General features: G+C 47.4%; 1 protein-coding gene across 3 annotated transcripts in view; it reads right to left on the bottom strand.

Annotated features, from left to right (window-relative positions):
* Positions 1 to 12,620, bottom strand: part of EML1 (echinoderm microtubule associated protein like 1) — a 192,299-nt gene that overhangs the window by 22,659 nt on the left and 157,020 nt on the right. For all 3 annotated transcript variants that reach the window (XM_019552500.1, XM_019552499.1, XM_019552501.1), the window contains 4 exons: positions 11,514 to 11,613; positions 9,763 to 9,917; positions 6,224 to 6,349; positions 5,830 to 5,961 (listed from right to left, as the gene is read on the bottom strand). In XM_019552500.1, the coding sequence (XP_019408045.1) occupies positions 5,830 to 5,961; positions 6,224 to 6,349; positions 9,763 to 9,917; positions 11,514 to 11,613 (513 nt within the window). The remainder of the gene's footprint in view (positions 1 to 5,829; positions 5,962 to 6,223; positions 6,350 to 9,762; positions 9,918 to 11,513; positions 11,614 to 12,620) is intronic.

Raw genomic sequence — 12,620 nt, 5'->3', positions numbered from 1 at the left:
GGGGGGGGGGTGTGGGATATGGGCGTGGCAGCACTGGGAGCTGGGGCTCTGCCCTGCTGCCACTTGCCCAGCCAGGTTGGTATGGAGCGGGATGCAGGTGAGGCTCACTCCAGACAGAAGTGGGCAGCAGCAGGAGGGCACAGCTCCTGCTTCCAGAGCCATCACGCCCACATGCTGCATGGTCTGCGCCGGCTGGCAAGTGGCAAAAAAGAAGAGCCCCTGCTCCCAGCACTGATGCAGGTGCAGCAGCGCTGGGAGCAGAGGCTATGCCCTACTGCTGCCTGGAGCGAGCCACGCCTGCACTGCATCGCAGCCCATGCTGGCTGGGCAAGCAGCAGCAGGGCATAGCCCCTGCAGCTCCCCCCACTGGGCAAAGGCAGGCATAGCTGGAGGAGTTGTGGGAGAAGCCCTCATGGCTGCCCTGCCCGGCCCTATCCCCCACCTGGTCCCAGCTTTCCAGCACATTAAAAAAAAAGCCTCACACTCACCAGCTGCAGGAGTGGCAACTGGGGGCTCATGACAGAGCCCCACCTGCAGTGCAGGGCAGTGGGGGACAGCAGGGATTGTCCCCCATCCCTGCTTGGCACCCACTGTCTCCCACCTCATTCTTATTAAAAAGCTAGGCGACCATGGTATTGATGCCTATACAGTCAGATAGGTTGCAAATTGGCTAGCGGGCCACACCCAGAGAGTGGTGGGTGGGTCATATACAACCTGGAGGGAGGTGGGCAGTGGAGTCCCCCAGGGCTCAGTCCTCGGGCCCGTGCTGTTCAATTTCTTTATTAGCGACTTGGACGAGGGGTGAAAAGCACCCTGTTCAAATTCGCTGACAACACCAAGATTTGGGGCGAGGTGGGCACACTAGAAGGGAGGGACAGGATACAACTGCACCTGGACAGGTTACAGGGGTAGGTGAATGTGAATAGGATGGGATTCAATACTGACAAGTGCAGGATACTGTACTTGGGCAGTAAGAACCAGCAGCATACCTATAGGCTGGGGAACTCCCTTCTCAAAAGCACAGTGGCAGAAAGAGATCTTGGAGTCATCATCAATTCTAAAATGAACATGGGCTGCCAATATGAGGACGAGGTCAGCAAGGCTAACCACACCTTAGATGCATCACGAGCAGGTTCAAGGAGGTGATCTTCCCCCAATATGCGACACAGGTCAGGCCACAGTTGGAGTACTGTGTCCAGTTCTGGGCACCGCACTTCAGGAGGGATGTGGCCAGCACCAAGAGGGTCCAGAGGAGGGCCACTCACATGATCCAGAGACAGCAGGGCAGACCCTACGAGGAGAGGCTATGGGACCTGAACCTGTTCAGCCTTCACAAGAAAAAGCTGAGAGGGGATCTGGTGGCTGTCTATAAACTTATCAAGGGGGACCAGAGGGGAATGGGTGAGTCCCTGTTCCCCCAAGCGCCACCTGGAGTAACAAGGAATAACAGCCACAAGTTGATTGGAAGTAGGTTCAGGCTAGACATCAGGAGGCACTACTTCACTGTCAGGGCAGTCAGGATCTGGAACCAGCTTCCAAGGGAAGTGGTGCTGGCTTCTACCTTAAAAGGAGGCTTGGTAACTACATAGCTGGGCCATATGAGCTTAAACTTACCAGGGGTCATAAGCCCAGTATTCTTTCCTGCCCAGGGCAGGGGGTCAGACTTGATGATCTGCTCAGGTCCCTTCCAACCCTACATTTATGAACCTATGAACATGGTCAGCCATCTGAGCTTGTGTACCACAGCTGTAGCCAGCATCACTGGAGAGGCCTTAAGAGTGCAAGTTTGCCTTAAACCATCCAACGCCCATTCTTAGATAGTTAAAAGCAGTCCAGGTCCTGAGAAGCAGCTGTCATCCTGAGGGGATGAAGTTCTTTAGCAGCACATTCAGCAAGTTCTGAAGTCCTTGTGCAGCGTATTTCCGGCTCCACTGATGGGAGGTCCATACTGTAAGTAACATGCCATCTTCAGATTTGATTAGCTCATTAGCTGTTCAGATTGCTACTAGCCAAGTAGCTTGTGGGCTGTGTTAAGTATAGTCTAAACTGAGAGTATGGATTCTGATGCCATTACCTGGATGAGTTTTTATAAGGCCCATGTCCCTCAATTAATTAACTGCTTTGTTTTTCTCTCTTCTACCCACCTTGCCTCTCTCAGTACTGTCCTCCCTCCTCTTGCATTCTAGTCACTACTTTCTATTTAGTAGCTTTGCTTCCTGCAGTTCCTTCACAGCAGCTGATGAAGCAAGCCCTCTGCTTACAAATGCTTATGCTATACATCTTTGATGTAGTTAGTCTACACAGGTGTAAATCTACACTGCCTTCTGCTAGTCCTTAGACACTAGATTGCAGCACAAGAGAAAAACAGGCTGAGAAACAAGGAAGGAAAACAAGTTCCTCCACACTGAATTTACAGATAGTCCACTGTCAGATCTGAAAACAGAACTGTAGGTACACACAGAAATGATATATGTTGTGCAATTGGCCCCTTTGAAATGCTCTACAGTCGTGCCCTAACAGAAGACCATGGCTACAGAGTGCTCCAGTTGTGCACCAAATTAACCTGCATTGCATGAGGGTTCAAATGAAGGCGCTCCAAAACGCCTATGTTAACTTCTGCTTGCTCCAGTGGCTGGGCTGCTGCAGACTTGCCCCACCTCATCCCACCCCAAGTGCTGTCTCAGGATGGGGGAGGGAAAAAGCAGAGGAGGGAGCTCAGGCTGGTGTCTGCCCAACCTCCATTGAAGTGGAGGCAAGTGGACTGGAGACAGAAGTGGAGCTCCAATCCACCTGCCACCACTCCAGGGCAAGCTGGGCAAACACCCACCCAGGCTGCAAGTGGCTGCAGCATGGGGCAGCTGCAGCATGGGGCGCCAGGTACAGGGTGGGTGAGGGGCCGCTTTTACCCATACTCAGCACCAGCTTGTAACCCAGCCCCACTGCCAGCTCCAGGCTCGCCTGTCGGGCCTGTGCTATGGCGGCAGCAGCTGCAGCCCCCGCCCCCCACTTGCTGTGCTGGACAGTGTTGGCTGCTGCTGCCTGCCTGGAGCTTGCACGCTGGGCAGCACAGAGGTGGCAGTGGCAAACATTGCCCAGAGCGGCAAGCGGGGTGGGGCCAGGGGTGTGCTTTTTCCCACACTCAGCACCAGCTTGTTTCACTGCCAGTGAGCGCAGGGTCAGGGCTGTGGGCTGCCATTGGCCTGTACCATGCGGTCGGGGGGCATTAAGAATAAGCGGGTGCATGGGGCCCACATCAGTGTCCTGAGGCCAGCGCTCGTGGGGCCCAGAGCAGGGCAGCAGGAATACAGGGTCCCAGCCGGCAGGGGCTCTATGGACCCAGGCCAGCGCCCCGCTCTCTCTGCTGGTGCAGCCCTGCCCAGCCCAGCTCTACAGACCCCTGCCAGCCTGCGCCCAGCTCTGGGCCCACCAGTGCTGGCCCTGGGACCTTGGTCCCAAGACATTGGGACATTGGTCCTAAGATGGTGACATGGGGTTGGGGCACCTGTCGAGGGGGCGGGGCACCTACCAAGGCGCAGGGCTACCCATGCAGCCCTTGTCAGCTTACCAAAAATGGGTAAACATCCCTGTAGCAGGGCACTAAGGTGCCTGCTACTGAAAAACAGTAGCATGGGCTCAGCTGTTGGTTGCTAGGGGCAACCAGGAGGAGCTAAGGGCCAACACCTGGTGGGTCAGCTGACCAGAAGGGGCAGGGCTGACCACCATAAAACAAAGACAGGAGGCTGTGGGTGCTCTCCCTCTCTCTCCTGACTGGCAGCTGGATTGAAGGGGCACAGTTAGGCTGAGGAAAAGAGCTTGACCCTGAAGGGGAAAAAAAGGAGAAAGGCCTGGAGGTATAAGTCATTAGTTACGGGTGTGATATGGTGTGGATTAGAGAACGGTTGTCGGAGAGAAGGCTTTAGCCAGGAGGCTTATGTTTGAGTTACAGCCGATTGACTTGTGTTATTATGTTGGTTGTTTGTGTTTACTGTTTACCGGAGGACCGGGTGAGGCTGTAGGGGTTGGAGGAGGCCTCACAGGGGCTCCACAGCGGTCTGGGGGTTCCTGGTGCCAGAGAGGGCGCAAGCGAGAAGCCCCAGTGCGGATGCAGGCGAGAAGCCCCAGAGGACTCTCACTCCAGACCCAAGAAGGGGGTTTGGGGGCCAGGCACAGCTATGGCCACCTGAGTCTCGACTGTGAGAAGCCCCAGTGGGGCATAAGACTCGAGAAGGGGGTCTGGGGGCCAGGCACGGCTATGGCCACCTGAGCCTCGATTGTGGGATTGTGAGAAGCCCCAGTGCGGGCAGGGATCATGAGCCTAGGCCCCAGTGTGGGCGTGGGAACAGAGAAAGGCCCTGGTGTGGGTCACGAGTATAAGACAAGCCCAGAGAGCGTCTGCAAGGGCGCGGGAGACAAGCCTGGAGAGCGGCCGCGAGGGCACGGGCAACAGTAATTGACTAGACAATGTCCGGTACATCTGCAAGACTTGGGGCGTGGTACCAGGGGTGGTAGGAGCCACGTGTAGCCCCTAGGGCTGGAGTGTACTGGGGCAACTAGACAGAGCATAAGTTTAGGCAGGGAGCACAGGGTAGGAAATAGAAAGCAGAGGAAGAGAACTGTCAGGGAGCTCAGAGCAGAAAAGCAGAGCAGCAGAATGGGCAGAGGAAGGGGATCAGAATACTCAGTGAGGGTATGGGGCTAATTTGTTGTATGCCTGTAAAAAAGGTTGGTCCTCACTGATCTAGATGTCTGAAAAGTCCTCCAACTATTCCAATAAGCTTTGGGAAACCAGCTTTTATTTCTGCATACAAATAACCAAAATTAAAATTTATAATCACATATCATATGTGTTCCCAAATGAATCATTTGGTGGCTTAACTAAAGTATGTGCAAAATGTTCACACACTATCCTTATATATCTTCATTATCGATAGACAAATGTTCCATATCAGATGGGAAGAGAGGAAATGAAGACTAACTAGGTTGAATACATAGCAAACGCTATGACTGAGCTCATTTAATGCTTACTGTTAAAATACAGTTAAGCAATATTATAACCTCACTTTTAAAAATAAAACAAAGGATGTTGTAAAACAGATGTATTTATTTAATATTATTTATTTTCTATGAAGGCTGCATCATCTATCAGCTGTGAATGTTTCCATCTACTTAACTTGCTTAGGTTAGTGATCAGATTACTTTTAACTGCCTAAATATGCTAATTTCAGTTTTGTGGTCATCATTCTCTATAACATAAATTCTTATAGGAAAGTATACTATTGTCTTATAGTATAATTCTTTTCCTCCCCTTATATTAAAAAAAAATTCTTATAGAATAAAGGGCTTAGTCCCTCTGTCTCTCCATAAAACTCTTGGAGCACTCTGACTGGTTAGTGAAACAGCCAATCAGAGTGTGGAGCACCACCATGACAGTGAGGATGGAGCAGGAGGGCAAGGCTGGCGGTACTGGCCTCGTCCCCCACCCCACCCCAGCCCTGCTTCTCGGAGGTGGCCACTGGCCTTGCCCCCCCGCTCCCTTCCTGCCATCATGGCAGCACTCCACAGCCTCCAAGGAGCAGGGCCAAGGGGTGGGGGGATGAGGCCAGCAATGCTGGAGGTGGCAGCAGCGTGGGGTGCTGGCAGAGGGGAATGGAGGGGCAAGCTTCTTCCCTGCCCCTGCTCCTGGGAGGCAGCGGCTGTACAGGGTGGTGGGTGGCGGTGCCCCTCCTTCCTCCGGTCATTCTTGACAGGCAATTCATTAGTACTTTTATATCACCAAATTTAGTTAGAAACTTTATTCTGTAAATAAAAATTTGGTTTACTAGAACGTACCTCTATGATTTTGTTCCAGATAGGACAATGGGTGGTGGCATCCCAGAGTGTAATATGTTTGTCATGACCACAAGTGAAGAACTGAGGTTTAGCAGAATGGATGGCTAGTCCCCACAGCTCATCAGTGTGTCCCTGTACAAATAGAAATATATTTTTCCAAAAAATGTAGAGTCACATCAATATTCAATCCAGAATGAATACCAATGAATGTGGTCAAATTAGCTTATATATTCAAACTGTCAAAATTTTCTTTATTTTGGATACAGGCATAATTACCAAATTCTGTAATTGCTAACTAAAGTGTTGTATTTTTATAAAATTAAATAACTGCTTTTATTGTTCTTGCACATTTTTAAATATTTGCAGTCTATTAACTTGTGAGGCTACAGCTTACCTGGGTAATTGGAAAAAAGTCCCCTGATAGAGTGCCTTGTAGAACAAAGTTTCTAGTAGTGCCTATCAAAACAACATCACCTTTTCCTTCTGTTACAGTTCTGATTGGACCAAATTGCTCTGGAATCTGTATTTATAATAGAAAAATGGACGTGTTAGATTTGTACAAAATTACTTCTTAACAGTTTTTTGTAAAAAAAAAAAAGTTACAGATATCTGGTCTAACAAATTATGTTTTATAGAAGTAGCACAGCCTTGGATGAGGTCAAATCCATGGCTATATCATTTTTATATAAAATAAGCAAAATACTAGAGAGCAGGTCCTTAATTGGTATAAACAATCATAGTTCCACTACCTTCAATAGAACTAGACAATTTATCATCAGCTGAAGGTCTGTCTTTATAACACTGCCAAAAAAAATTATATTGTTGAGACATTAACTTTGCTTAGTTAAAACTATGTAAATCAGGTACTGAAAGGTTACGATTTCTGTAGTGATTTTAACTCAGCTGCATAGGTGCTTTGACTCATAAAGCATTTCCATCTTCATCTAAAGATCCTTCGTTGCTTAGACTTGGACTACTGCACATGCTAAGAAGCAACCTAAACCAGCCTGTGCACTTCACTCCCGAGTCTTCAGGTGAGGTATGTCTAGTGACCGATGCTGAAAACACAAAAGTAGCATAATGCAAACCACACACAGAGCTTATGGTGGAGGTTGGGTTCCTACCCAAGTAGAGATTCATTTTAGGTCAATCTTATTCTGAGGGGACTGAGTCCCTGAAGGGTCCTCTAACCACCAAGATAGGAGATAGGCTGACTGGGGATTTCCTCCCTTTTCCTGTTAAACCTGACCCACTGTCCAGCCAAGAGTGGGATCATAGGAAAGCAGGGCTGGAAGGCAAAGGCACCTCTCAAGTTCATCTAGTTCAGGAGTTGGCAACATTTTTGGCTGGAGTGCCAAAAGCACCAACCTCAACTTGTAAGATGTTGTGTGCCAGGGGAGGACAGCAGGGGAGCTGCAAAGGGCCCGATCCTTGTTCTGGCAACGCAGCTGCAGCCCCTTTCTCACCATCTGCCTAGAGGCACAGATGCACCTGCCACCAACCACAAGCCAGGCCACCGCAGAGCCCACCGCAGAGCCCAGGCTGCTTGCAGCAGGGGGTGGGGAGGCTACAAGCCACTGTACCAAGGTATGCAGAGCCATAGCCCAGCTAACTGCACATTTCTGGGCGGACAGCGGGTGAGCTGCAAAATACCCCATCCTTGTTGTGGTAACAGCCCTGCCTCCTTCCCCACCATCTGCCCTGAGGCACATGTGCCAAATAAAATGCCTTCCTGTGCCATGCATGTTGGGGGTTGGATGACCCCTGATCTAGTCCAGCCCCCTGTTCAAGGCAGGAACATCCCTGGCCATATTACCACAGCCAATAATGTCTGTGCAAGCTGCTCTTGAAAATTTCCAGAGATGGAGATACCACAACTTTCTGTTTCAATGCTTGACTTAACAGAATTTGCAGATTCACTGGAATCTGACAGGGCTGTGCTGTGAGTGGTTCTGCTGTGGCCTTGAACTTACAACCTCTGGGCTGTCAACCATGTACTTTAGCCCCCATGCCTTCCCAGCCCCCACTCCTTTTCCTGTCATGCAGGGGCACAGAAAAAAACACATTTCTATCCTCTCTGAGGTATCTGAAGACTGTTATTAACATCTCTCCCTGTCTGCTTCTCTTCTCCAAACTAAAAAACTCTAGCCTCTCCTTATAAAGCTTGCTTCCCAGACCTAATAATTTTTGTCACTCTGCATTAGACTCTTCCTAAACTTTCCAAATCCTTCCTGAAGAGTGTAGCTCAAAATTAGACATAGTACTATATTCCAAGAGATATTTTTACTTAAATATTTTTGTAAGAAAGGGAAGCTGCATTTTGAAGTTGCAGATCTAATGCAATTTTAAGTAATGGATGAGATGATCAGATTGATCTAAATTCTAAACTTTAATATTCATATTGGCGCCCGCTGCCTTTTCTTTTAAATGTGAAAGTGCTCTTGGGCACATAAACGTTGGGACCCCCGGTCTAGTCTATCCAGGCCTTCTGGATCCTAGCCCTACCCTCCATAGTACCTTCAAAGTACCTTCAATTCCTCCCAGTTATATTGTATATCCTCTGCAAATTTGCTAAGCTTGTACTTGATCCTATCATCCAAATCATCAATGAAGATATGAAAGAATATCAGACCTAGGACAGACCCCTGGGGAATCTGACTTAATACCTCCTCCCAACTAGACACTTAGCCATTAATAACTCAATGGTTGCGTCCAGATGAGTGCAGATGTTTTGTTCCCCAGGGACAAGTAGCAGCAAGATACCCGGTGCTGCCACTAGTTGTCCCTGAGGAATGCCCATGCCATGCACACTGTGGTATGTTGCAAGTTACCCTAGGTAGGGTAGAAGAGGCTGGGGCTAGCACCGAGCTGGCCCCATCAGCCTTACCTGGGTTTCTGGGGGTCTCCCAAGGCTGCTGCAGCAGTGATCCTGCCACACTGAGCCTGGCTAGCAATTGAGTGTGGCTCCAGCTGGCCAGGCCCCAGCTTTGGGTGGTGCATGCTGCTGCCGCGTGGGCCACTCTGCTTTTTTTTCTGCAGGTTTTTTTGACCCCTGGATATACGGGGGGTCAAAAAACCCTGAGTATTGCTTCACTGCAGTGTGGAGAACAACTGAATGTGCAGTACAAGGCACCACAGATGTGTCTGTGGTACCACATATTGCATGGCTGCACCCATCCGGATGTAGCCAATGAGTACAAGGAGTTGAAGAATCAAGAGGGTAAGCAGGAGGGAGTTTTACTCTGTAACCCAGTGGTTATAGCATTATCCTGGATGGTGGAATTCCTGGTGCGAGTTATTTCTTTAAAAATGGTAATGGGGCTGCTCTCACTACCTCATATCCATATTTGGCATATAGGCAGGGTGTGCTTTTCAGTGGGCGCACAATTCAAAAAGGATGTGCAGAAGCTTGAGAGAGTCCAGAGGAGAGCCACGCGCATGATCAGAGGTCAGGAAAACAGATCTTACGATGACAGGCTGAGAGCCATGGGACTCTTTAGCCTGGAAAAGCGCAGGCTCAGGGGTGATCTGATGGCCACCTATAAATTTATCAGGGGTGAACACCAGGATCTGGGGGAACGTCTGTTCACCAGAGCGCCCCAAGGGATGACGAGGTCGAACGGTCACAAACTCCTGCAAGACCGTTTCAGGCTGGACATAAGGAAGAATTTCTTTACTGTGCGAGCCCCCGAGGTCTGGAACAGTCTGCCAGCGGAGGTGGTTCAAGCACCTACACTGAACACCTTCAAGAGTAAATTGGATGCTTATCTTGCTGGGATCCTATGACCCCAGCTGACTTCCTGCCCTTTGGGCAGGGGGCTGGACTCGATGATCTCCCGAGGTCCCTTCCAGCCCTAATGTCTATGAAATCTATGAAATAAGTCACTTTTTAGACTGCCTTTTAGAACTGTCTTTAAATATAAGTGCTATCACCTCAGTTTTGTGAAGTTTTTGATAATTTCCATTCCAAGATATTAGTTTTCTGTCCTTTCCGCCTCCTGATACCAGCGTGCCATCTCGCAACATACAAAGTGCAAAAATACCACCCTCATGCGCTCCTTGGACTGCGTGGCTTATTCTATTGGTACCTAGGTACATGAAGAAAACATGTTATATTTATTTGATTGAATCTTTTTTTTTACTCATTTTACTGCAGGATTATGTGGAGAGCCAAATGTACAATTTATCCTTGTACAACAAGGCCGAGACCCACAAAGGTAAGGGTGCAGACAGAAGTGCAGCTCCCCACTGTAACTGAGAATGCTTTGCAGGAAGCATTTGGAGTTACAACAATCCCCCGAACCAAATAGAAGTTCACTACTGGGCCAAAGGGGGGAGTGGGAATCTAGCTGCTAGCTGGGAGCCTGCAGCCAGTTTCCCCAAACAATGACTCCTCCTCTTTCCCAGCCTGTCCCTGTTTTCAGAATTATAGGGGGGAAAGGGAGCAGAGGGAGCTCATTCTAGGGGATTCCCCTGCTGGTGCTGGAGGGTTGGGTGGGTGAATTGGATGCTTATCTTGCTGGGATCCTATGACCCCAGCTGATTTGCTGCCCTTTGGGCAGGGGGCTGGACTCGATGATCTTCCGAAGTCCCTTCCAGCCCTAATGTCTACGAAATCTATCAATCTATGAAATTGGAGGCCCCTCACCTTGGGCGGGCGGGCACTCTAATACATCTACCCCACCCTCCAGCAGGGGCTAAAAACCCGCAGACCAAACTCCCTCTGCTCCCTTTCCCTCCTCCCATTCTGAAAACAGCTCGAGGCTGGGAGACAGTGGAGACAGAAGTTACAGAAGACACTATGTTTTGAAATCTTCCCTGACCCCTCAATACAACAAGGGTTCAAAATTGTATTCAACTGGCCATTTTTAAAGCTGTGTCATGCACTTTGAAGCCATGCGCTTGTGTTTGGTCATAGCTATTGACCACTTTCTGTGGCCAGATTAGGTGAAAATTGTCACTTCTGTCTGTGCCCTAAGTCCTATTTTAAGTGACTAACTCCCATTGAAACCAGTGACAGCTAGATACTTAAAAATCTTTATGGATCTGGTCCATAAACCTCTATACACAGACCCAACTGTTAGCTTACTTATCATAGGGAATCATTATGTATTGTGAAATACAAGGAGAATATATTAATGGTTCTGTTATTCAAATATACTCTTACCAACAAAGCATAGCCAACATCATTTTTAAGCCACACTTTAAAAAAAAAAAAGCCAGGGGTCATCATAAGAGACTTGCCTTGCTTGTTTGTCTTACTTTCCACATTACTTTTAACTTTAGAGAAATTGCATTATTTTCTTTCAGTTATTTTGATTAAAGAGAAAAACATTGTCCGTCACTTCTACTTTTCAGTAATACCCATAAGAGACCACACGTTTGTTTTTATCCAAATCTTGTTTTATTCTCATCTTGCTACCGGAAATTTAAAATTTAAACTTCTACAGCAAATTGCATTTTATATTGTACTGTCAATTTTACAGGTGGTAAAACCAGAGAACTAAAACAAATGAGGACAGTCAACTATTGTTTAGGCTTTGGTACAAGGACCTAGAGAAGTCAAGTTTATTCTTGCTAAAATGTGAATACTCTTATATAAAAATTCAAAGCACTTCCTAGAATAAAGTCTTCTTATTTCAATGTAGCATACAAAACCATTTTTATAATCTGGTTTATCTTACCTTTTCCCCAAACTAAAATGTTTCCACTTGAGTCTCCTGTAATTGTATCACCATTTTCAGAAAAGGTCACACACAGGACAAATTTTGGCTTCTCTTGTTTCTGTGTGGTATGAAAATTAGTATATTCTCAGAACAGAACACTGTTCATTCATTTTAGTTGTATATATTAAATTTGTTTTAGTTGTAGATCACAGATTAATTAAACTTACACATATACAGTCTTAGTATTATTATTATTATAGTAATTACTTCCTTTCCCCATCCTCATAGAAACCCACCCCCAGAAGCTGTTATAGATTTGTAGAAATTAAGTTAAGTTATGTCAGCAAAGCTTGAGAATTTGTTGAAGAACAGAGTGCAAGTTCTGTGGTGCTAAGGTGCTTTGAGGACATTTATGTCAAAGATGAACCTACACATTATACTGCTGTTCCAAATTGAGGCCATCTTTAAAAATGAGTCTGAAATTAGAATCATAGGGTTGGAAGGGATCACCAGGATCATCTAATAATCCAACTCTGTGTGTAGATACATGATTTCCTGTTCCTAAGCCATCCCAGACAGATGTCTATCCACAGTCTTCTTGGAAAACCGCCACCAAGAAATTCCACAACTTCTCTGGGTAGGTTTTTCCATTGTTCGACTGTTATTATACATAGGAATTTTAATAAAAAAAATAGAGAATCAAAATACAATTCAATAAAAATAAAGTGAGATTAAGACATATGAAATACTGCCAGCTTTAAAGTATTCATAACACTGGCTTGCTTAAGGAGTTAGAATTTAAAAAATAGAAGCCAACTAGTACATACTGTATTTTTGTTGGCCCAAAGAAATGCACAAGCTAATTCTATTCCATCTCGGAGAAAAGGCAGCATGAGGGCATAGCAGCCCCCCTGGCTCTCCAGGGATCTGGCAGACTTCCTGAGGCTAAAAAGAAAGGCCTACAAAGGATGGAGGATGGGATTCATTTCCAAGGAGAAATATTCTGCACTGGTCCGGTCCTGCAGGGAGCAAACCAGGAAAGACAAGGCTGCAACTGAACTCCAACTAGCTTCAAGCATCAAGGACAATAAAAAGTCCTTTTTCAGATATGTGGGGAGCCGGAGG

The sequence above is a fragment of the Crocodylus porosus genome, unplaced genomic scaffold, assembly GCF_001723895.1.
Source record: "Crocodylus porosus isolate Cpor-Errol unplaced genomic scaffold, CroPor_comp1, whole genome shotgun sequence".
In the NCBI taxonomy this organism is placed as follows: Eukaryota; Metazoa; Chordata; order Crocodylia; family Crocodylidae; genus Crocodylus; species Crocodylus porosus.
The sequence above is the reverse complement of the archived record's forward strand: the minus strand, read 5'-3'. Positions and strand labels throughout refer to the sequence as shown.